General features: G+C 40.7%; 2 protein-coding genes across 2 annotated transcripts; one reads left to right on the forward strand and one right to left on the reverse strand.

Moving 5' to 3' along the window:
* The first annotated feature begins 18,215 nt into the window (after nucleotides 1–18,215).
* Nucleotides 18,216–19,497, forward strand: atoh1b (atonal bHLH transcription factor 1b). Its single transcript, XM_006782054.3, has one exon. It carries the CDS (start codon nucleotides 18,402–18,404, stop codon nucleotides 19,185–19,187), a length of 786 nt encoding a protein of 261 aa, XP_006782117.1. The 5' UTR covers nucleotides 18,216–18,401; the 3' UTR covers nucleotides 19,188–19,497.
* On the reverse strand, nucleotides 19,357–25,309 carry dok3 (docking protein 3). The gene is made up of 5 exons (XM_006782053.3): nucleotides 24,896–25,309; nucleotides 23,745–24,047; nucleotides 23,363–23,453; nucleotides 21,347–21,534; nucleotides 19,357–20,957 (listed from the first exon to the last, which is right to left on the reverse strand). Exons 1-5 carry the CDS (start codon nucleotides 24,950–24,952, stop codon nucleotides 20,085–20,087), a joined length of 1,512 nt encoding a protein of 503 aa, XP_006782116.2. The 5' UTR covers nucleotides 24,953–25,309; the 3' UTR covers nucleotides 19,357–20,084.
* Nucleotide 25,310: the final 1 nt, after the last annotated feature.

The raw sequence follows: 25,310 nt of genomic DNA on the forward strand, positions 1-25,310 counted from the left end.
TTTACTTTTTGCCCTCTCATTGTGTTTTAATTTTCCATTGCTTTCCTATTACATTTATTTATGACACAAGCTGTATTCAAAACATGCAGCAGTCTATAATTCTCACTTAAGCCTCTGCAGCCTAGTAAGGTAGAAAATGAGCAGTGCACTGATTGTACGACACCTCCTAAATAGGTGTGAACACATATTTCATGTAGCAACACATGGCAGGGCTTTATTTGCGTTCAAACTCTGTTGTCGAGGATCTCTCTCACACCTGACTGCTCCGTCTTATCCCAAATGAGCAAACGACAACATCTGGAGGCTTACAGAAAGGAAAAGCTCTGAGGACAAAGAGAAAGACAGAACAAACCCTCCTCCGCACACACACACATGCATGTACAAATACATGGGTAAAACACGCCCGAGGCCATTAAATGATAAAGCCCTCCCAGTGTGAAATAACGCACACATCACAACACATCACCATCACAGTGCAAAAAGAAAGTTTTCAGTTGCTCCTATATTAAGCTCACGATCGTGCTCAGAGCAAAAGCGAAATCCTTTAGTAAGAATCACTTTCAGACAGACAAGATATTATACTGCATGACTACTCAGACAGCATTATGCAGAGACAGGGGGCCGCTATGAAACCTCCTTTCATTCTGAGCAAACTGTTGAAAAACACAAACACTGTTTATGGTTCAAAGCCCAGGCAAATAGAAAGGCAGAGTGCTTTGTCTTTTAAGTGCACTGCAATTGGACTTCAAACCTGTTCATATAAATAGGTCTTTAAAATATCATCTGCTCATGGCGCTGTATACAAAGAAGCAATATGTTATCTGTCTAGACTGTAGAGGTGGAAATTACAAAGTACATTTCTGATTCAATTTATGCACCGCTTAAATCATGGTTCAAATGCACTTCATTGCATACATCAGTCAGCGAACGCCTCGACGCTCACACGGCCTGACATTCAAAGCTGAGTATGACTGGCTCCAGGTTAGTAGTACGATAGCCTGTTCAGTTCAGCTCAGCTCAAAAACGAGTGCGTACCAGCTTGTTGTTTTTGACAGCATTTTCAGACTTTTGTTTATTTGGCTTTTGTGGTCTTTAAAACAGCTTTGAATGAGGCACCGACGTCACTGCTGAGCTGACAACAGCAATCACGCTCGTCAGCGAAGAGCTCCGCTGCTAAAAGCTACTAATTCAAGAGACAGTGGTGATTCAGTATACTCAGTTCACTTTTCAACTGAGATATTTTACATCTATGCATTTGAGAGCTCTGCTTTGTATCACCTATGAGTGATGAGATGGGATGGGATGTACCAGTAATGTGCCAACACATTGGGGCTACATTTCAGATAGTGGTCTTGTTAAAAATTGATGAAATTATCAACACAGAAAAGATCAGATATTGATCCACCATGCAATGCTATCTGTAAAGCATCTGATGGGCAAGGCTTCATTTTTCAGTATGACATTGATCTCAAACACATTGCCAGTGCAGTAAAAGTATAGCTGAATAGACTGAAAAACAGTCGAACACTTTCGTGCCATGGAACTCAATGATATTGAAGTGTGGGATCATCTTGACAGAGAAAAAGAGGCAGTCAACATGCAAAGAAGTGTTTTGAATGTCCTTCAAGAAGCCTGCAGAACTATTCCTGACGACTACCTAAAGAAATTACAAAAAAGAGCTTGCTTAAGTGAGTGCAGGCTGTGTTGAAGAATAAAGGTAGTCATACTATAGAGTATTAATTTGTTTTTTCTGTTATATGCTGTATTGTATTTTCACATGTTTCAAGAAATCACTATATATGTCTTATAAACAGTACATTTGCATAATGACTGAAACCAGCCCACTGAAGGAACAATGGGCTGGGAGGTCAGTTCCTTAATCTTAATCTCTTTGGAGAAATCACTATATACATTTACCACTTTGCTAGCTAAATATAAAAAAAATAAAAGGTGGCTAAAGATTTTTGCACATCTCTGGAAAATTTCAGTTTTTACCAAAATATAACAAATGTGTTTAATTTAGGCTAAATAATGATGCAACTCTAGGTCTTTAGCAGCCGGGAGTAAACAGCTTGTGAAAATGCATGAATAGTTTTTTAGGTATAAGTGAAGTAAACTTTCCCACTAGTATTCATTTTGGCAGGAGTCTGTGAATGCAGCATAAGAACTGTAAGAAAGTAATGGTTTGGCAGGAAACACGAAAAAATGTTTGCTCAGTCCTTGGTGTCACGCACTTGGTGCCCTTGTAAGCATCATTGTGTTTGGTTGTCAGACAGACTTAACATTGTGAAAGGGTGGATTTTTAATCCAAAGCATGCACACTATTCTAAACCCAAACTGAAATTTTTGTTATATAAACTTTGCCAAACAGCAGCTAAAAATATAAAGCGAAAATTTAAAAAAAAAGAAAAGATAAATGTAAAGAAAAGAACTGAAAACTATCCCAAACTCCTGTCCTCTGGGTGAAATTCATGTTGTAATTTTTATATATCTGTCAAGGGGAGCAGTAACCTGCAAACTGAAAAATGATGCTAACGAGCAGCCAGAGTATTAACTCCCAAGGTGTTTTGACCGAGTGTCAGTATGTAATGAGATGGAAATTTAACAGTTTCTTAGTGTGCTATGTCCAAAAGAACACTATGCAATTTTTATATTTTATGTTGTATTTGAATAAAACAAGCAAAATACTATGTGCTAATTGCTAGGCTAATGCTAATTCTGTTTTCCTGCTTCTTACTACTTTGTACTAAGCTAACAACTTTTCATAACCTGCTAACACCTTAATGGAAACACACTGGGCTGCTGATGTTCTCATAAACTCTCAAGAAATTCACCAAAATATTGAAGCGTGGTTTTAAACCGTCACATGACAGGCTAATTATTATTATGCTGTATGTCTTGGATGGTAGGCCCCAAAGTTAGAGCCTGTCACTTACTGTAGCATAAATGTTTATGGTTGCCTTTCACCTAAATGCCATGTAGACTCAGTTTATTTATATCTTGATCATTCCATGCATGTTTGTGTGTGTGACAGAGAGAGAAAGAGAGAGTGAGAGCTAGCTAGCATGATGACAGCCAATTAATTCAGCTCTTGGGGACTCTGCGAGGAGAAACAGTGACTCGCGGGTTGCATTAGTCATGCAGCATGGCAGCGCTGGCATCAGGGAGCTCTCGTACACTTTAAAGGTGACTCTGTGTGTGCCCACATTTTTGTTTGCCTCTTGTGCTATCCTGTCATACCTCCCTCACCCATGGGGGCCCAGCATGAAACAGCTTCACGACTTAAGGATAGCGTCGGAGGCGCTGAGTGCATCCTGAGAAGTTGAGTGTCAAACCTCCAACAAAGCATTTAACAAGCACAACAGTGCACACTGCTAACAGCTCGTTCAAAGACTATGCCAGAGTTTACCCCCTACAAGCACACAAACAAACATCTTTATTATAGCTGATATAAGCTTGAGTCCAAAGGGATGTAAGGGAAGTTTTTTTTTGTTTGTTTTTTTTAAAACGGTGCTGTGCAGTAGGCTACAGTGAAGTGATGTACTGATCCACATGAAGTGGCTCACAGAGTTCAATATGAGTGATTAAATACTCAAGTATATGCTCACTGTACACCGAACAGCAAGGACATTTATGAAAGAATTTACATTGAGAGTACATATTCTTAGATGTGAGAACATGAAGGCCACACAAAGTCACATACACTTTACTCTGCTCATTGAAGACATTTTTTACTCACTATTGATCAATGCTGACCATGAGCAGCCTGTGTAACAGCTTGAGATTTAGTATTTTAATGCCACAGCAGGTTATACTAGATTTATATCGTGATTTCAGTTTGCGTAGCACCTGAGCATCTGCTTTCTTTACTCAAAGGTTAAGAGAGAGGTAGAATAGACAGCTTTGGTCTAAATGTAGGCGAGGAAACGCTTCAGTATTAAGTTAGAGACTGTCAGGTTAGTTTACCTTAGTTTTTGTAATATTCAATTACACAAGATGTTATTGAAAATAAGATATCATTGAAATTTGATTGGAAGCCTGAGGGAATGAAGTTGGGTGTGTTACTGTCTTGCCGTGATTATATTAATTAAAGTTTTAAGACTGTTAAAAGAAATTGCACACTTATTAACTAGAACTACTTCAAACCACTCCCTATCAAGTATTGACAATATATTTTTTTAAATGATTTCATAAATGTTTTATAAGTTTAAGCTAATTCCTTTATTAAAATTTCATGTGTGCAATAATCTGGGTACATATCCTGTATGTAAAAGATGGACGTAGTTTATACCTGCATTCTTTCCTATTGCCAGCAGGGGGTTACTAAAAAAAAGAGAGAGAAAAATCATACTTCTAAGCTGATTTGTAAGTTCAGTTCTTTTCCTGTGATTGAGTGTGTACTCGAGATCAAGGTGTCAAACATAAGGCCCAGGTGTCACGGCTGGGGCAGCAGTCGTGTTGTGGAATGAATGAGGACCCAAGATGCAGATGGCGGTGGAGATGCGAATGAGGATTTATTTACAGTGGAAAAGAACCAAAGCCAGGACAGAACTAAACATAAACCTAAACTGGGGAAACTAATAACAAATCAAACCCGAAACCATAACTCACGGAAAAACATAAGGAAGTGACACAGGGGATGACGAGCGGAGAAAGGAGAGCAGGAATAAAGGACAGAGAGACACTGGGATTACCAAGAAACACAGACGACGCGACGAGGGACACAGGCAGGCACACCCTATAAATACACAGAAGGTAATGAGGGAATGGCACACAGGAGGGAGCACAGCTGAACCTAATTCACCAGACGAGACACGAACCTTCAAAGTAAAGCAGGAAACACACACACGACAACACAAACACGGGGACACGAACAGAGCACCGAGGACAGACACAGGTAGGGCTGATAAAACACTAAACTCCAGGTTCAACCCTAAACTAATACAAAATCAGAATAAACACAAAACACAAAATGAAATCCAAGGAAACACAAAACGCTGGGTCAAAATGACCCAGGATCATGACACCAGGGGCCAGAATTGGCCCAGCAAACACTTTAATCCAGCCCAGTGAGTTTGGCATTCCTGTTCTAGATCCTAGGTAACCAATATTTTGACCGATCCAGACCCAGATGACATTTTTTATGGACCCAGAGCCATTACTAAATTTTGATGGACCGTTTCCATTATGCTCGGTGCAACTTGTCTCATAAGGTTAAGGCTACGGTGAGGTTATTTGAATTTCTTTGTCTTTCTGATAGCCAGTATGCATACACAGACTAATGGCGCGCATGGTAACTCATGCTATGTGATGCTATTCAGCCAGTCAAATAATTTATTCAGAGATAATTCAGTCTAACTGGTCCTCCATACATTTTAATTGAATACCCCTGGTCCAGAGTGTATGGTGTCAGTTTCTAGTTGTTAGCTGTGGTTAATAAATCATGATGCTCATTTAGTAAAGCATTAAGTAGGTTATGCTTTAGAGAGGACCTACTTTGCAACTTTGCTGTGACTGTCCAGGCATTAGACTTATTAACAACTTTTGCAATATTTACAACAGCATTACTGATACATGATTAGAACATGAGAATGCAATAGCTTTCTAACTGACTGACAGGCATACTAATATATAGGTGTTATTCCTGTTAGAAACCCCATTCAGTGTTCTTGTATGACAGCCATTATGCATTCAGTTATAAATAGCGTTATCATTAATGATATTTATATATACTCCTCTTTGTCAAATGACTGGTAAAATAGCAAGTTTGTAACCTCCTATAGTCCCAAACTATGTTAAACAACAGCAGGGCCACAAAAAACAGCAACTCGAACAGTTGTCCTCTGCAATAACTGATCTTTAATGTTTAAAAACCCTTTGTTAATTTAGTTTCATCCCTCAGGTGATACCAAGCAGTTGTGAGTGCAAAGTAAAGCGTAATTTTGAGTATAGTGAAGCCTGCAGCTCGGTGATCACATTCTGGAGGTTGAAGACAGGATGTCTCCATGAGAAACAGATGATGACGAGAGCCGTAGGTGGTTGGTGTGCTGCCTCAGTCAGTGCTCCGCTTACAAAGGGCCATTAGCCAAGGTCTGTAGCTGACAGATGAAGGCCCCCCTACGGTGCAGGACCACGCTGTGATTTACAATCTTTATATTTAACCAGAGAGAGATTAATTATCACCAGCAAATTGACAGGACCAGGAAGACGAGGGAGGTTTTTGACTGACATTGCCATTCCTCACAGCCCTTCATGCCAGAGGTCATTGCTCCTGACCTTGGGATGCCAGGCTTATTGGGCACCCTGCCTCCTTTCAGCAGCACCTTCTTACGCATTTTTTTACTTTGACAACCATCATTTTTGCTTTGCAGGCACGCCACTCACCCCCGGATGAGCTTATCGCCCCACAATGGTTGTCAAAATAAAGGGAAAATTAACTGTCGAGCAGAATACTCTCATATTTTTCATCGTGGACACTTTTTTGTAGACTTGTAGTCAAGCATGTGTGGGGGAATGAGTGAGTGAGTGAGTGCGAGGGAAAACAAGCCTTGCCCAAAGCAAGAAAACAAAAGAGCCATGGTTCCACTCTGTGTTTCCACTCTCCTGGTTTACTGATGCCCTGCAGATGTCCTGAGCCACTTTTTATTTCCTTAAGTATCGAGTCCAGCGTGAGAGGGGGGTGGGAAAATGGATTCTGGTGTGTTTTTGATGTGTTTGTGTTGCTATCTAGTGCATTATCCATTATGGAAGGGATGGGCTTGGCTAAGTCATTTCTTTGTAGCATATACAACAGGGTGCTAAATCAATTTACCTCTCCAGGGACAATAAATATCATGTGTTTAAGAGTCTGTATTGGGGACTAAATGCATGATAAGACCAAGCATCAAGCTCTAGGATGAATAAAATAGGTGTCTCAGGTGGCCAGTTGAGGTTGGCTTTAAAGTCCCCATATATATTTCCTTGTTAAAACAGTAGTATGTTTTTTTTTTCTCTGTAGCTCACTTATCTCTTCATAGCAACTGTACAAAGGTGATTGTGTTATTGGAGTCATGGAGCTGGATTTCTCAATCAGTGCTTCTTAAGCATACTAAATGCACTTATCTTTCTGATACAGACAATGCAAGCAGTTTCTAGTTCTGATGAGCAAAATTTGAGTATTTTATTTAGTTACGCAGCAGTAATTACAATATATCTTTGTCTGTGTGATACAACTACTAAGTCTACACTCTGCCAAACAGTTAGTTCATAACATTGTACTCCATCCTCCTGTCTTCTCTTTTCAAGAAAACAGCGTGGCGGGGGCCAGTAACACTAGCACTGAAGCTTTAAAACAGGGCAGCTGGTGGGGGCTACATCCACATTTTATATTCATGTTTCCCATGTGAAATCATGTTCACATTGCTCAAGAGTATTCTGCGATGTAAGCTGTAACATAACGTATTGACACACCTTTTAATACTGTACTCACAGTGCCTATATTGTGCTACGCTGTTGGCTGCAGAAATCATCAAGGACAGAAAGAGAATCTTTCTTTTTATCACTTTCGTCCTGATTTGGATTGAAGTTGTTGGATTGCAGTAGATAATCAGTGAACTTTTCTGTCACGGTTCTGGGTGAGTTTGACCCAGTATTTTGAGTTATGTTTTGGTGTATTTTTGAATGATGGAGTGTTCTTTATGTTTCTCTGGTGCTTTGTTGGGTTTTATGATGAATCTGCGTTTCAAGTTACTTTGGTGTGTTTGATTGTTTTCTTATTCTCTTAGTGCTTGTGGTGATGATGATGTTCTATGTTCCTGCTTATTCTGGTTTATTTTTAGTTCTGCCCGTGTTAAGTCTGTGTTTCTTAGTCTGCGTCCTTGTGTCTTATTTCCTGTTTTATTGTGAAAGTCTATGTCTTATGTTAGTGTGTGCAGCTTTGCTCCCCTTGTCTCGTTAGTCCAATTTCTCCCAACTGTGCCTCCCTCCTGTTGCCCATTCCCTGATTACCACCCTGTGTATATTAGCCCTGTGTTTTCCTGTGCTCAGTGTCGCGTCGTACCCTCAGAATTATGCCTGTGTGTTCAGTTCTCAGTGTCATTGGTCAGTTCATGTTTTCGTTTATCACCAGCAATAAAGCTAAGGTTCTCAGTTTCAATTCAGTCTCAGAGTCTCGCATTTGGATCCTCCTCTCCATCCGCCTGCACACAGAGCCCTGACAATTTCATTGGAGGTAAGCATTTCACAGAATATTAACCTGCTCGAGGATCCCTGGCTGCATCTATGACAAATATCCTTGGTCATAGAATTTTGCTATTATATTCTTGTAATTGCTTTGGTCGCTAGCAGACTGCCAGTAGGTTGCATGTTGGATGTTAACTTGTCTGCAAACACTTGCTAACTGCTAACCCAGCTGTAACTTAAAAACTGAAAAACATTCACCTTCAAATTACATTTTGGGTCCCAGCGCTGCAGCCAACATGTTTCAAAATGCACAGCAGAGGCAAATGGTCTCTGTTACCAGAAAGTTACTGACCAATCTCGACCTGTGTGACTGAGGCTTTAGCAGTCGATTTCACAGCAACTGCAATCAATCTTCAGCCACTACTCACCAAACATGTTTTTCCCTTATGACCAATGGTTGCAGATTTAACCTGTATGTACATGTGTGTATTATGCTGAATGGCTAGTGAGACACAAATGGCGTCAAATTCCTAAAAAAAAAAAAAAAAAAAAACCCGAACCAAATACAGGCCATTTACCATTTTGAGAAATTGAGACTTTTTCTTTTCATTTCACCCAGTAGACTGTTATAATTAATCACATTTTGTGTTTGATTTCATCACAGTATCAAGTGGGACAAATTTTGGGAAAAAAAGTCAGAGTACTTGACACGTGGGGATTCTTACTCGAGTTAGATGAGATGATTGATAGCCCTCTCAACTCTGTTCATAAGATGCAAAGCAGATGGTTATCTTAGCCTAGCACTGCAATCGGGGAGAAGCAACACGCAAGGCTCTCTAAGAAAATCTACCTACCAGTACTTTAAAGACGCTCTGTAATTTACAAGTTATATCCAACAGGGTTTCCTAAATGCCAAACTGTTGCTTTAAAGGGCAACTCTAAAACAGGCAAAGCTCTGAAATGTGTTGAAGAAATATAACAGGCTTCAGAACAAGGCAAGTATTTGTGCATAAGGAACAGAGTGAGTTTTCTGGTTTCTCGCTACATTTTCAGCATTTGGTTTGTTTTCAGCCACGCTGGCAGAGAGAAATATATTTAGAGAATCAAATTTCATTTCTGTTAGTGACTTCAGTCGACATAGAGGCATGTTAGTCAGCACTTAACACCAGTTTTCTCCCCCCGCCTATCAGTTTACCTTGTGCCTCCAGCTGAGTAAATCATACAAATGAAATCTGGCTTATTATCTATCACAAATGTGGATGCAGCAAGATTCTGACACATAAATCCCCCTTTGAAGGTTAATAAAAACACACACGCAACTTTGCAACCTCTCTGACAATAAATAAAAGCACAGTGCAGCACACCAGAAAACTGATTCACAGCTGATATCAGATGGTTATTCAGTCTTTGAGGGGTGGAGGGGGGAGAAAGTTGTTCATGCTTTCAAATGATTAAGCTATCAGAGGAATAACACATGCTTTACACCTCTCATCCCCTATAACGGCTCTCACCTCCTCCCAGCTACAAACTCCAGCTCCTGCAAGTCTCCCTCTGTTTCTCTCTTGCTCACCCCTCACCTTTGCCTTGCCAGTCTCATCCATCTCTGCACTCACCTATGGCACTTCCTCATGTTGCATTCACTTGCACTTTTGCCGAATGAGAATCACAATGAAGGACAAGGTGCTAATGACTTTCACTCACTTTTAGCCTCTGGCATGCAGGAAATAAATCCTGAGATTTATGACATCAACATTTTATCTTCTTTTAAGTGCGGGGATGACCAAGAAGAGGGCAGCGATGGACACTGAATGCCATGCAGGAACCATGACCACCTTTGCTAATCCTTTGGCACCCCCACCAGCTCGCATTACAGATGGAAGTCACAGGCGGATTATGACTGCAAATCAGCTCTACTCGCTTTAAGAAGCCGTACGCCCTCATTTCTCCCTCTCTCGCTCACTCTCTTTACCACCCTTAAATCACACCCACCCCCATCTCAAGTTAGTGCTCTAAAAGGAGAGATCTCACCAACCCCGAGTGTCAGCATGGGAACAATTAGCAGGCAGGTGCAGAAAATTGCTCTTTTCATAATGACGGATATTTATACATAACCCCTCGCAGAGGTGGACACGCTGCTTCTTTGTTACCCAGGCTCAGTGTCCAAGGCTCCTTCTCTTTCCACCTCCTCTCACTTCCTTTCCTTTCCTTTTTTTCAGCCATTCATAAAATACAAGCACCCATAAGTCAAAGCCACAAACATCAACATAAAGGCAGCTGCTGGGAAATCTGACATCCGCTCAGATGTCAGTTAAGACTGAGACATCCGTGACTCTCGATCCAATTACGTTAATCAGCCGTGGAAAATCCATACTGAAAGTTGATGAACAATCTCGCGCGATTGTAAATGAAGTTGGTTGTGGCTGTCACTATCCGTCTAATGAAATAATCTCGTTGAACTGACCCCCTGACGGTGATCATGACAGACGTAATCATCAGTTTTGTGCCTTATTGTGCCTTACTCCTCACATCACCCCACACTCTTGCAGGTATGAAGGCTGTCGCTTAAAAGTGGGGCACTTGCTTTGTTTACTGCGCATTTGTGCCTCATAATAGGCAGGATCGAGTCAAAACGGATGACGGGGAAGATGCGATTTCCAAAACGGTGCATTGACGCCGAAGACACTAAAGGTCACCGTGCACTCTTGAAGGATCACTCATTGAAAACGGCCTTGTTTGATTCTGCGATGATCAGATGACTTCATAACAGCTCCCACTTTGTGCCAGGAGTTTAATTCAGCCCGCAAGGTCAAAGGGGTCAGTGGACAAAGTGTTGCTCATCTTAACTGACTAGCAGCCTCGTGCTGCTGTGCTCTGCTCAGCTCTACACGCAGAGCGCTACTGCTCTCTACTGACAGCTGCACATCACTTGCCTGATGGAGTGATGCTTTCTTATTGAGATCTACCACGTCCCTGAAAAAAAATAATAAAAAAGAAAAGAGTACTGGTAAACATGATTCTGTTTCTGTGTTTCACTCTGGAGAAAGGTTTGAAGGATCTTTTTTTTTTCCCCCCCCCAAGCTTTAGAGTAACATGTACTAAGGATATGATCGCATCCCTTCATAGCCCATATCATGATGGATGTAATCCCAAGTGAACTGAGCAGGGCTTTATTATTACACGATACACATCTCTATCCTCACAGTAAATAGCTTTCTGATTGCAAACCATCGCTGAAGCCTCCAGAGATATCCCCTTCTCAGACAACTGCCTATCTCTTACAGGATTTATGTCTGGCAGGCGGCTGGTAAATAACCCTATCAGCACTTAAAGGCTCATTTAGCTTGAGGAGTGTGTAATGGTGTTTATATAATCAGCATCTTTGTTTCTGAGACTGAACAATGAAAAGCCCTTATTTGATTTGAGTGCCATCGTGACTGCCTCTGGCATGTATATTGTGTTGTCTCCATCTGGTGGTAACTGGTGGAAACACACGAATGTGGGGTGATTTTTCCACTCTCATAAATGTTTTGTATTATTAACACATAGCGATTGCAACTATGTGTGTTGTTCACCTAAGATTTTTAAATTAACTGTCAAATAACCCATCTGTTCATGTTTGCAATCCTAGAATTCGGTATAGCATGGCCAGAGGGTAGAAAAGAATCCCTCAAATCCCATAAAATAACTAAAACAAGCAGGGGAGAAATTTTTGACACAGTACCATTAAATCTGACATATAATTCAAATGCTGCAAGAACTGCATGATGAAAAATTCAAGTTCATATGTGACCTGAAAAATAAAAATATCTGATGTAATGTAATGCAATACAATACACGAGCCACACAATAAATAATATTTTCCTTAAGACCTGTCACTTTTTTTTATACTGTGTGTGTGTGTGTGTGTGTGTGTGTGTGGGGGGGGGGGGGGGGGGGTTTGTTTGTTTTCTGGTAGCTTTCAAATCTGCAGGTGGCATGAAAAGCCTTTGCTAGGGTAAAAATTAAAAATTGTTATCATGAAAATGAAAACTAGGTTACTAATTCCTGGTTCCATTGATTTTTATTTTTTTTTAAATCCTAAATATGTTTTCAATACACTAATTAAAATCAATAACTTTCATAAGGACTCAGTGCTACTTTTGGTAATCGCCAAAGTCCTTAATGATAAAAAAAATAAGTTGGGACAGTAGAGGTTTTAGTTCACTCGTGTGCTTGTCCGCCCATCAAAACATCATATAATGGTATTATTAAAAGCACAATAGCCTGAGCATCCATTACACACTATAAGTGTCTATCTACTGCTGACAGCTTTCAGAGTCCCTGATGCTCAAGTGTCTGGAAGCCTTTCTTCTTCTTTTGATGGACTGGATCTTTATAGCCCACTTGGCGTTCGCCTATCTGCCATATGGTGTGCTGGTACATGAAAAGAGCGCACTCAAACACTGCATTTTCAACCCATCATACATGAAGCAAAACACTGAGGAGCTCCCATTAAAGCAACTCTCCCTTTTTTTTTTAAGATTTATTAATCGCTGAAAGTTTTAAAGATGGATTCATCACTAATGAGAGCACACAGCATCACAAGGTGGAAAAATAGGCTTGTGCAAACAGAAACTAAGGTTTTATTTAAGAATGATATAGATTTACCAGTGAAATGTATTTATTTTAAATACTTTACTGCTTAAATGTCTCTCATTTTCTTTATATTTGCTTCTTGGAAGCCAAAGTTTCTTGTCATTTTTAATGTGGTCTGTGAGCAGTAGTTCGCCAAGCTTTCTGAAGGGCTTTTTTTTTTAAAGCCACTTAACACTGAATTGTATCATTCAAGTATATAAAAAAGCACATAAATCAGTGGATGACACATAACAGACAATTTAGCAAAGAACTCATTTTAAAATGTGTCTTTAGGCCTGTTGTGAAAACACATAATTCGTTCCTATTTCTTTAGCTGAATCTACAAAGAAATGGCAACAATAACTCAGTCTGACAGAAATAAAGTGCTACTTTTGCACCAACAAGGTGATTTCCACAGAAATCCTGACATAGCTCAGCATGGTGTGCAGTGTGTCCTTAACAAAGGTTGAGAAAACTAGACAAGCGGAGATCGAAGTGGTGGGCCTAAAAAACAAAACGCCTACAGCAAATGAACAGGATCTAAAAGTCAAGGCTTTAAGAAATAGGAAGAAAGAAAACAGCATTATCATTTTCAGTCATTGATTGGCTTCCCCAGAGGCTGGGCCTCAACTTCAGCATGACAGAAACCCAAAACACATTGCCAGTGAACTAAAATCTTTTCCTGAAGACTACCTAAAGAAAATACAAGAAAGCTTGATTAAGACAATAATAATAAAGGAAGTCATACCAAATACTGACTTTAACGCTTGTTACAGTCACACACAGTCATATCTATCTATCTATATAGATAGATATAATCATAGGTTAGTAGGGTGGGTGTGATATTGAAATAGCCTTATAATTTAGTCTTTTAGGTTTTTTTTGTTTTGTTTTGGTTTGGGTTTTTTTTTTTACCACGTATTACTTTCAGCCACTGCTGTCATCTATTTCAGTGACAATACCAAAGCAAATTAGAAACTAAACCTTTTAATGGTGTAAGAAGTAAATAAAACGTTTTTGTTTTTGTTTTTTACTGCTTCGGTGTGATCTACAGGATTACAGAATGAGAATAAGTGTGCTAATGAGTAATCAAAGTAGGCTAGAAAACACGTGACACGTGTCTTCAGGAAGGTATCCGGTAACACCTGTGATCAGTGGTGCAGGGCTGACTCCAAACCTCGTACTTAAACCGCACCCTGCAGTGACTTTGTCTCAGGTATCGCGACATTTTCTTCCAATTCAATAAGGAACAATTGAGGTCTTCTCGCGATGACAGGGGCGACCACTCAAGTATATTGTTCCTAAATTAGCAGGTATTAAACACAAAGCCCTAATAGTGTTACTGTACGGAGAAAAGGTCTTCTCTCATTATTACTGTCCTTCTCAGAGTTCATCAATTAGCCTTTTGCCACAGATAGCAATGACTTAATGAACCGTTACTTTAACTAGAATATTACTTCCATTTTCCCAAATTAATGAGGCCACTAATTGTCCTAATTTGCGCCTGAAACCCGGGCATTACGGTTTCTCTCTTTGCTCACTAGAACCACCTCCGTAGCTCGGGGTGTGAGAGGATAATTACAGACCAGACTCAACATCAAGAGGTTCACTGTTCCTGGTGCACGAGAAAAAAAAATGAAACAGTCTTTTGTTCTGAAATTAACAGGTCTTTAATTAAAACACAAGGCGAAACGACGGCGCACTTTATAGAGCATTCATCCCCACTGAATGCTGGCGATGAGGAAGGAAATCCAACAGCTGAGCTACAGTTTACTAGTGTGGCTGTTTGCATGTTGCTAGGCAACCTTAAAGCACGCTCAAACCAGGGTTAGATGCGATTCAGTGGGTGGAGCAAAATAAAGGGGACGCCTGGATAGTAAACAGGAATTCAAAGGCATGCATCAAAAGCACATTTATATGTGTTGATTGTTATTTATTTGTTTATTAAGAACATATTACAATCAGAACTGTGGTTATTCTGCTTTGTTGGGTCATAATTTCCAGATAATTGCTGGTATTCTGTAATACTAATTCTACTGTAATTTGGTGTGTTAGACAAATAGTCGGGAGGTGAAGTGTACTTTGTCATTTTAGTAAATGGTTTGCTTATTTTTGCACACACACAGAGAGAGGGAGATCTAATTTCTTTTATTGTCACCTACTCAGGTATTGTTGTATTTGTTTCCAGGAAACAAGAAAATGCATCGTTAAAGTAGAGAGTCATATTTATATAGTCATATTTATATGTGAACTTAGTTCACATATAAATATGGTTCACACTTCATTTAAAAAGCCTTAAAAATAGTTTTAAAGATTGCTCGGGGCCACAGTCACCCAACAGTAACAACTGAGAAGATGAGGGCATCCCCAGTGATATCACCATTAGTGTAAATAATTTTAACTATGGCATTTGACTTATTTGTCAGCATTATAAGAATAACCCACACAGGAAAAAAAATCCCCAGTGTTTACAAAGTTCAGTTACCAGCAAACACGAACCGGTCAAAGGGCACTTGTACCTTCCACTTGCAATCACCTACAAGTGTAACAACTTAGGTGGTTAGTGCTAGTTAAACAGCAGCTACGGGAAAGATGTGTTGACTCAAGTGGGATCTGCTGTTGGTTTGCTGGTTGAGTTTAGGTTGTGGATGATTCAAGGGTAAGGAGTAATCGCTGGGATCTGTACCAGGGCTACATCACCACCTAACTTTGTTTGTTATTCACTGTTTACAAAGCAATAAATGTGCACAGATAGATCCAAATATTGATAGTGTCGATACCTGTCCCGCTATTGATGTTGGATAGCAACATGATCAATGTTTATTTCTGTCCTCTAAGTTCAATATGATGTCTTAAATGTGTTAAATATTTTTCTTGGAAATGATAACAACACCTGAAGCATGCCCTATAAAAAATGTGTGAAATTTTTCTTTATTGTCTGTCATGTCTATTTTAGTTATAGCTTATAGCACATTTTAAATAGAAGAAGCTGATCAAAGGTGCTTTAAAGACAAACACATTTATGTATTTTTTTTCCCCAGTACCTACTTGGCTTGACTCAACTCAGTTTGTAGAGTTTTCCATTATGTGGTAGCACCTGGTACCACGTACTTGTTTAGTACCTGCTCAGCCTGGGTTCCGAGAAAACTGAGTCAATCTAAAAATGTGCCGTCAACATATTGCATGCCACCTATTGAGCAGTCAACAGCATCACTTGACAAGTTAAGAGCAACCACCTCACAAAAAACAAAACCACCATTTTTGAAACCCGGCAACAAGGGAAATGGCTACACAAAAAACGAACCCCTTATTCTGACAAAAACCATAGACCAAGCAGCATTATACCATCGCCTCGTCATTCTCCATTGTTGTTTTGTGTTTGTGTCACATAAAAATGACATTGTGGAACTTTCGGTCGCATTGCACACTCAGTTGTAATGGAAAACAACCAAACTGAGTCAAGTGGATACTAGTAGAATAGAGATAGGTCTCCAAAAGCCTCAGTATTAAAATCCACAAAAAGCTGAAAGTGGAAAGTAAAAATCACGATGAATTAGTGGTAATTACAATATGGTCAGATGTGTTTAAAAAATTACGATGGTCATCTCATAACTCATGACACTGCTGCTCTCCCCTACATACACTGGCTGTACAGGTTAAAAGTAATGGTGTTGGTATTGGTATGGGTAATACTGGCCCTGTGTTTACTTGATATGGGAACACAGCACTACAAAGCAGCAACAGCCACAATGGCCATGAACTGCATTGTGAAATTGCTGAGGAATTTTTTGCAAAACACTTTTGTGCAATTTGAGGTTAGTGTTTTTTGTATTGTGCATTTTCAGCAGGAAACAGTTACAGAGTTGATTTGTTTAGTTTAGTCAGGGTCATTGCATCATTTAGTCACAGTGATGTACAGTGGCCTAACACCACTCAAGAAGAACGCATTCAAGTAAAGATAAAGTAAGGCCCCTCTCCCTTCCTTCTCGCCTGTCTCCTACAGAAGGTCGCTGCAAGTTGACCTTAGAAATGTTCCTCACACCTCCTCGGCCTCCGCTGCCACTCCCCCCTCACGCCCCGCACCAGATGGGAAGTGTAGCTGGATTTTTTTAAAGCCTGCACGCAGGGTTGCGGGCTGTTGCGCTGGCACTGGGGCTAAAGGAATGAAATATTCATGTAGCCCCCCCCCCCAGCCCTCTTTAAATAGAAAAAAGAAAAAAAGAATGGACATCCCGGGACGAAGAACGTGCCGATTTATTCAACTAAGACCAGGCCTCATTAAACTGCTGGCGGCGGGGCAGGTCACGGTGATTTTCTTCACTACTACTCGACCCCGACAGAGAGAGAGAGAGAGAGAGAGATCACTGAATGCAAAATTTGTCCCAGTCACTCCTCACTACAACATCTCAGATCTCTCAGCGGACAGGTCCGTCACCGGTGCTGAAGTTGTTTCTCCGCCGTAATTGATGCCCTAATGAATGATTAGCTCTCATGTCAGAGTCAGAGCTCAGTGAGCGCCGTGGGCAGCATATGGGAGACGTGGGTGACACCTTCTCGGAGGTGCGTGACTTGTGAGCGGTGCCAAGGGACACCAGCTGATAGGCACAGGCCAGGGGCCACGTGACCCTGAGCAAAAATTTGTAGCCTAATTTATCTTCTTCCTTCGAGGCTGGGTCTGAAAGGGGAAAAAATCTTAATCTTGTAACGACAACAACGGCAAAAAATAAAATAAAATAAATAACAGCAATAAATAATAAATGACGGAGTGTTTTTTTTCTTCTTTCCAACTTTTCTTAATGGTTCATAAATCGCCTTCAGACAACTTATCAGTTATTGCGCCTCAGCTATAGGTGTGTCTCGATCCTTGTCTCACACCTGTTAGTTTTATTATTCTTCTGCAAATAATGAATGATTGGGCGCCTTTTACTGTTTGTTTGAGAACAAACTTGGACGTTTGTTTTCCACAACCACAGCTCTCAGCGGGTCAGAACCAATCACGAGTCGGTTACTGCGCTCGTGAGAAAGAGGCCGAAATGCATTTTCCATGGAAAGGATGATGATGACGATGATGATGATGAATGCTACTTTATAGAAAAATACATACTTACTATAGAAATATGACTAACACACTTGTGTAATTAAAAAGAAGACAAACTTTTTCCCATACAAGCTCGCGTTTATTAATATAGACACATAATATAGACTATAACTTAATTTATTACATAATCATTCATTCTCTATACATTTTCATTCATGAGTAGGGTGAGCTTCGTTAGGTAGAGCATAGGTCGGCTATTGCACGCTCTTAAATGATTAATACTCGTCTCTTTTTAGGGATAACAAGGTCGTGATTGAGTTACAATGGACAATAGGAGAAAAAGTCGAGCTTTGTCTAATTGTTCTTTGACAGACAGGGTCAGAGGGGATTGTGCGATTGGCTGCTGCCTCCTGAGGCTACAGTGCTGTCAGGGCTGTTTGCGGGCTGGGAGTGACACCAAGGTGACTACAGGGGAGGCTGTATAAATTGTAGGCGCAGCGCAAACCACTCCAGAGACTCGGGCACCGGCTGAAGCGAAAGTGCGACCTTTATATCCTGCCGTGCACGACCACATCAGGACACTGCAGTGATGGCTGCAAAAGCAGAACTTTCGAGCTGGTCGGAGTACCCAGAGGACTTCACTCTGCTGCAGCAGCATCACCAGCAGCAGCACAACCTGGCCCACATCAGCTCCAAAGCCTGGATTTCCTCCACTTCAATCCGTGCGCTCTCAATTAGGGACGCGCACGCGGCTGCAGAGGCAGCGGGCATCTCGCGGGAGAAACTTGTGCCAGTGACCGAATTCACTGACCGCGTTACCACCAAAGGCATGACGGAGACAGACCCTGCTAAGGCGCCAGATGGATGCAAGGCGAGCCACTTCGGCCCTCAGAGACACAGGCGCGTGGCGGCCAACGCCAGGGAGAGGAGGAGGATGCACGGGTTGAACAAAGCGTTTGACGAGCTCAGGAGTGTCATCCCCTCCCTGGAAAACGAGAAAAAGTTATCCAAATACGACACCCTCCAGATGGCGCAGATTTACATCACAGAGCTGTCTGAGCTCCTGGCCGGCGTGGTTCACCCAGAGTGCAGGAGTCCTCGTGCAGGCTCTGGAGACAAGACCTCCAGGAGGAGCCTGATTCACTCTCTGCTGCCAGCAGCCGCTGCACAGTCCCCGAAACCTCTGACCGGAGAGCAGCGAGACCCCTCCGCATCTATCGGTCATCTGATTTTACTTGGACCTACATCTGACATGGAATCAAATAAATCAGGCACTTGTTCCAGCAGCAGCGATGGGGAATATTCACATCTCAGTGACGCAGAGGAGGGTCAAAGCGGGAAACCGTGGCAAAAAGTCAGTGCCACTGACTTTTAACTTGTTTGCAGCTCTTTACAAGGCAGAAGATATCAGCTGACCAGCAGAGACGCTCTCACAGCATAAAGTCCTGTTTTTAATAATAGTTGAGATGCTGCACTACCTGTACAGGTAAAAGTACAAGTAAAACTCAGAAAAACCTGCTTGGATGTGATGGACTCTTGCAGGCCCTTTTTATGCACTTTATACTCTGAACCATTACTAGACACATTTCCAGTTTCATTAGTGACATTTGTCAAATAAAACAAACAAACAAACAATAAACAAGTATTTTTCTATTTATGTATAGCGTATTTTATGATGGCTCTTTTGGTACAATAAAGATATACTTAACATAAGAGTGTGCTTTTTAAGTGGTTTTTATATGGACATTGTCAGCAAACACATGCAGTAATTACAGCAAAACACAATGTGGGTTATTGGTTTTTCCACTGTTTTACAGATACTGACAGTTGATGTGACAAATCCCTCCTGACTCTGCTTAAGAAACCAAACTGATTCCAGAGACGATGATAATGAAGATGATTTGTAACGCATTAACCATAACAAGGCGAGGTCGTTTGTTTTCTCTCCCAGCTTTCCCATTATGAAACAGTGCGGGCAAATGCTCGCCCAACTTCTCAGTTAATGTCACATTAAAGGTATTCGCCTAGCATTCCCGCAGAAGAAAACAAAATAAATCTCTCTTTTTGGCAACAGCATTTGCAGATTAAAAAGTATTCCAGATGCATCTTTCATATAACAAGCTGCAAAAACAATCAAACACTTGTGAGCCAGAATGCCTAACTGCATGTTCCCAGTGGAGGGGATTTTATAGAAGTAAAGAAACTAATTGTGTTTTATGACAATTTATCACAGATAAAATTGTCCTGTCTAGTCTGTCTGTTAACTGATAGTCTACTGAGAAAATGTGAGGCTGCTTGCTCCGTAGGGAAGAGGAGGCTGGAACTTTGCCAAGTCCTTAGAAATGATTTCTGCCAGCCTGTGTTTAAAACTGCCAGGCACCTCTGAGGGGGTAACTTGAGCAGAGGAGCTATTGGCCTCCTCAGTCTCATTCAAATCGTCTTCATCGTAGTCTGCTTGTGTATTGTATTCTGGCTGGAAGGAGTTATTCACAGGGAGCGCATGCTGGTTTTGGGGTTTGGCTAAGGAGTAAGTGGATGATAAAGGAGGAGGTGGGGGTACAGGCAATGGTAAGGGGGGATAGGAAGGCTCCTGCTGGAGGTTTGTCAGAGAATTGACTTTTTTTATCCCTGAATAAATGCAATCTGAATTATCTGACTCGGCTGTTCTCATCAAAGGAGGCGTGCCTCTCGGTAAGTTGCAGTAAATGCTGTCCTCAATATTGTTATCCAGATTTAGAGCCTCCAGGGAATAGCACCATTCCTGCTCATCCTCATCCTCAGATTCCTCTGCCACAGCCTCGTTGCTGCCCAAGAGAGGAGGCTTGAGTGATAGCTGTTTTATCTGCTGCACAGGGTCGTCATAAATGGGGTAATCGCTGGTAAACTTGTCCTCTGTGTCGGCTGAAATATCTGGAAAACTGTAGATGGAAGGGTCGACAAAAGATTGAGCTGTGGCAGGCGGGGGAGCAGGAAACGGGTCAATTAGTGATCTTCTGTTGGCACTGGGAGGCTGCACGGCTGTATTCCTCTCCACTGTGCACTGCTTAGATATAGTCTGAAAGATCTGGGGACCATGCTGGGTCAGAAACATGAACACGCCTTGTCCCGACTTGCAGCGACGGCCTGCTTCGATGCTGAATCCCCCCTGCAATCACAGCCAAAGATGCTCATGTTAGGAAATACATTTGCCATTTTATAAAATATGCAATACTTCAGCTTTTAATTTTTTTTTTTTTTTGCAGCAGAATAAACAAACGAGTAGCAGCATGTTAATTAGTGAGCTTTAGAGATTTTGCTGCCTTTGAACAAAGCCAGAGTAGCTGTTTTCCTCCGTTTCTGGGCTAACAAGCTGCTGGCTGTCGCTTCATATTTAGAGTACAAACAGAGTGGTAGTAATTTTTTTCTTCCAACTCTTGGCACAAAAGTCAATGAGTGTGTTTTACAAAGCTTTTCCCTTTGAGAAATTCTAAATAAACCCACTGGAATACCTGGTTTATCATCAGCACAGGGACTGCACAACGTCTAGTGCTTTACCTCAATCTGACCAAATTTGCGTAGGAGCTTGTATGGCCAGTCGAAGATGATGTAACGAGTTCTCATGTCCAGCAGCTCTATTGCCTCCCCTTCTATGGAGACCAGGTACTTCCCAGACAGCTTGCACCTCTTGGATGCCTCTGTGCTCTGGATGGTTACTTGGTACTGGTTTGGAGGAAGCGTCAGCTCTAAAGATAGGAACACATGACATCACACAAGGGTTAGTGTTTCGCAACTACACACAAAGGGTTGCGTTTTTTTTCCCCCCACAAGAGGTCTGAGCAGCACAGGAAATAAATGCACACCAAATATATTTTTTAATTTTGAAAAATCTGATTTAAAAATGCTTGCCTTCTACTAATCTCTCGGTGAGGCTGGCTTTTCTGGATTGTTGAGAAGTGTAATCCATTAGGAAATGAAGAGAAATGCATTTGTATAAGTCAGAGCTTGCTGACGCTGATACATTCTGGCTTTCATGTTTGAATAAATTAGCGGTTGTAGCGCCCGCTCCCATATATATAGGGAATTTCTGCTGATGTCTTGAATTTATGATGCTGTGAAATATTTCCATCCATTTTCTTCTCTGCTTATCCTACTGAAATATCTCTTTTTTATTATAATATACTCACAGGTTTAGGCTTATTAATGGGGAATTTACAAGTAATAATAATGAATCAAATTATCGCCCATTATATCCTTTGGTTGTGGAAGCACTTCAGTCACCAAGTTACCTGCTGACGTCAGCTGAGTAATTTTGCTACAGTGATGGAAACCGGAAGAAACGTCACTGATCAGAGAGTCAGAGAGCCAGACAGACTGTTAAAGGATTTGTTTGAAGGTGATCTATTGTTAGTGCTTGTAAAATCTGTGGGAAGGAAAAAACACTGGGTAAAGCGGGCTGCCTTTGAAACAGGAAGTTTGTCTTAAGCTGTGGTTTTGCTTACGATGAACCCTTGTGGTGCGTTTCTTAACCTGTCTGACGTATATTTGAGGGCTGTACAGTGATGCTGAGCTTGGTGGGGACGACGCAAACGTATTCATCATTTTTAGAACATAACTGCCCTCACAGGGGTTGTTTACCTTTTCATTTATATCACTTCCTGCTTAAAAACAAAACAAACAAAAAAAAACGCAACCCTGCAAGTACCTTCCTCAAAACATGCGATAAAGTGGCACAGGTTGTTAAGTTGTGTAAGCTCATTAAAGCCTTTGAAAATTTAATGTGAGCTACTACACCGCAATAAAACCCTGATAAAGAAACGGCTGGCCACATTTATAACTGGGGAGTAAGTCGAAGTATTTTTGTAATGTAACTTTTCAAATCTATTAGCAGTGTAGCAAAAACGGGCTAAAATGAAACACCAGTAAAATGCAAGCTGATTGCTGGAGGAGGTTGGCGTTGACGAAGGAGTCAAACGCCATACTTTTAGCTCTATAGTCATAGCTCTATAGTTATGCTTATTATTGGGGAATTTGGAAGTAAAAGCAACAAATGTAATTTCTAGCTATTATATCCTGACTTTGAAACTAGGTTTCTCAAAACATGTGATAAAGTGGCATAGGTGTGTTATTTTAATTAAAATAGACCCTTTCACAACAATAACCTTGAGTTAATACTTGTATCAGAAATTCTGGCAACGTGTTCCTGTGTGTAAATAACATTACTATGGACACCTGATTGCTTCTCTGTGCCATGCTCCTGGATGTAAATAGCCACACTGGCTCTTTCAACCTGGGTGTGAATAGTACCTGCTAGTGAAATATTAGTAAAATAAAGAAAAGTCTAAAATAGTTCCTTGTATCTTCGGGGAAAAAATTACACCAACCTTCCCCTTTTTCTTACCTCATCTTCTAAGACTAGTAGTTTTCACGCACTCTCTTATTAACCAGTACACAGAGTTCAACAGGTGTGTGTAGGACGAATAGACAAGCAACAGAAATAAGACCTGCACATTTTTATTTGTTTTCGATTTCTTGTGCCTGATCAATTATCATGTGTAGACGTGCTTGCATTACCGCTTTTCCAAGACGCGTAAAGATCATTGTCCGCCATGGTCAAGCCATTTCCTTGCTCAAAATCCCCTTTGTCTGATTCTCCAGGATCCTTCTGTAAACAGTGGCATGGTAAACATTACATGGAGTGTACAAGTACCTCTTATCACTGTTTTATGGCTTTAAAGTGGTAAGATGCAAGAAGGTACATAGCTTGTGCAAGCACAAGAATTAGAGAAGTAAAGGGACAGAAGTTACAGATACTGCATTAACTTCCTTATTATGCTACTTGTCTCTGGATGTGGGCAGTCTGTCCTTACTGACCTTTCCCAAAAATTAAAACCTAACCAGTGACATAAAAGGAAAGGTCATATTTGTACTGTTCAGGATTGGAGATGTGTGATACCTGGAAGGCTAGATGACAGAGGGCATTCACCCAGTCCTGGCTTGATGTGGAGGCTAAGATGTAGGTTGACTGTGTGGTGTTTAGGTAGAAGGCTATGCAGCCAGCCGGGCAAGACTCCTTTGGTGCAAACGTGACACTGAGACAGTCAATTAGACGCACGACTTTTCTTTCTGGTGTTTTCTGCCGGCCCATCCTTTTCTGCTCGGTAACACAGCTGCTGTCAGCTACAGCATAGAACTCCAATCTGCCAACCCCCTGAGAGCTGGGTTTATAAAGCACCGTCCACATTTTCCGCCATGTTTTCTGATGAAATGATAAAAAGTGACTATAAGTGGGAGGTAATAAGACATATTAAGCAAGAATGGCATCTTTCCTTTGTGGCTACCAAGTGGCTACACACATATATATATACATATATATATATACATATATACATATATATATATATATATATATATATATATATACATACATATATATATATATATATATATATATATATATATATATATATATATCATTATTTACTATCTGTAGGAGATCTTAAGTAGAAATTGTCCTCTGTCCATCACAGGTTACTTTCACAGAACAAATGAGCCGCTGTTCAGTGATGCCAGGATGTTCACAAACCACAGCCTGACATATACAAAACAGCTGTAAGACTTAAATACTATGATACACAGGTATAGTAAGTCTTGGTTATTGATATTTAACGCTGTTTAGTATATAAAAGAACAAATATAAGATCTTTACTACTTTATCCACATATCCACGCATGACTTTTTAAACATTCAACAGATTTAGCTTCACACTCACCTTTCTCTTACTTAATGTAGCGGAAGGATTATTCATTTTCATGTAGGTTAATATTCCTGTGAATCTACTGCTGCCAAACTGGGTTAAAGGATGAAATACTCACACTGATCTGAGTGCAAGAGCGCTCGGTTATACACTAAAGTTTTAGACTTTCATGAAATACTAAAAAAGATTTTGAGATACACCTATTGGTTATGTCAGTGTTTAACAAGTTAAATCGGAGTAAACATTTCCATTAGATTTACTACTAGAGTCACTAACGTCTTTTGATCAACTAGCAGGTAAGAAACAACAGTCGATATATTTCACATGTGATGAATGCCTATAAAACTTACTTTTCCAAATTTGACAGCTTGAAGGTACAGCATTCCCTCTTTGAAGATGACCTCCATGCTTGTGAGCGCTGACTGTGAAAGCCTGTAGTCTCTTACACCAGTCGCTGCTCTGTGGTCAAGATGAAACTGCCAACGAAGTCAAAATTAGGTTCCTTTAACCATAAGAATAAATGTTTCCTTTACGTCACTAACAGCCTTTATTTTCTTGCATACTTTGGTGTGTGATAAAGTATCTCTCTGATCTGCATTTTAGCTGTTGCAAAAGAAAGGACATGAGTTGTGTGCTGCTGTTGTCTTGTGTCAACTTCCCTTTGCATTTGTCTATATCTTGTAGCAACTTCCTCACCATACCACACTTAAGCCACACCTGTCACTTTTTCCAGAAGACACAGACAAAAGAAATGTACACAAAAGA

Source organism: Neolamprologus brichardi, chromosome 2, assembly GCF_056152115.1.
Source record: "Neolamprologus brichardi isolate AB-2024 chromosome 2, ASM5615211v1, whole genome shotgun sequence".
NCBI classification, from domain to species: domain Eukaryota; kingdom Metazoa; phylum Chordata; class Actinopteri; order Cichliformes; family Cichlidae; genus Neolamprologus; species Neolamprologus brichardi.

Excerpts from the sequence above, each read along its gene's own strand:
- atoh1b (XM_006782054.3), top strand. The coding sequence starts at position 18,402 with ATGGCTGCAAAAGCAGAACTTTCGAGCTGGTCGGAGTACCCAGAGGAC.
- dok3 (XM_006782053.3), bottom strand. The coding sequence starts at position 24,952 with ATGGAGGTCATCTTCAAAGAGGGAATGCTGTACCTTCAAGCTGTCAAA. Across the intron at positions 24,048-24,895 it reads AAGCTGTCAAATTTGGAAAA|AAAACATGGCGGAAAATGTG; the intron begins GTAAGTTTTATA and ends TCATTTCATCAG. Across the intron at positions 21,535-23,362 it reads TTACGCGTCTTGGAAAAGCG|AGCTGACGCTTCCTCCAAAC; the intron begins GTAATGCAAGCA and ends TCCTATCTTTAG.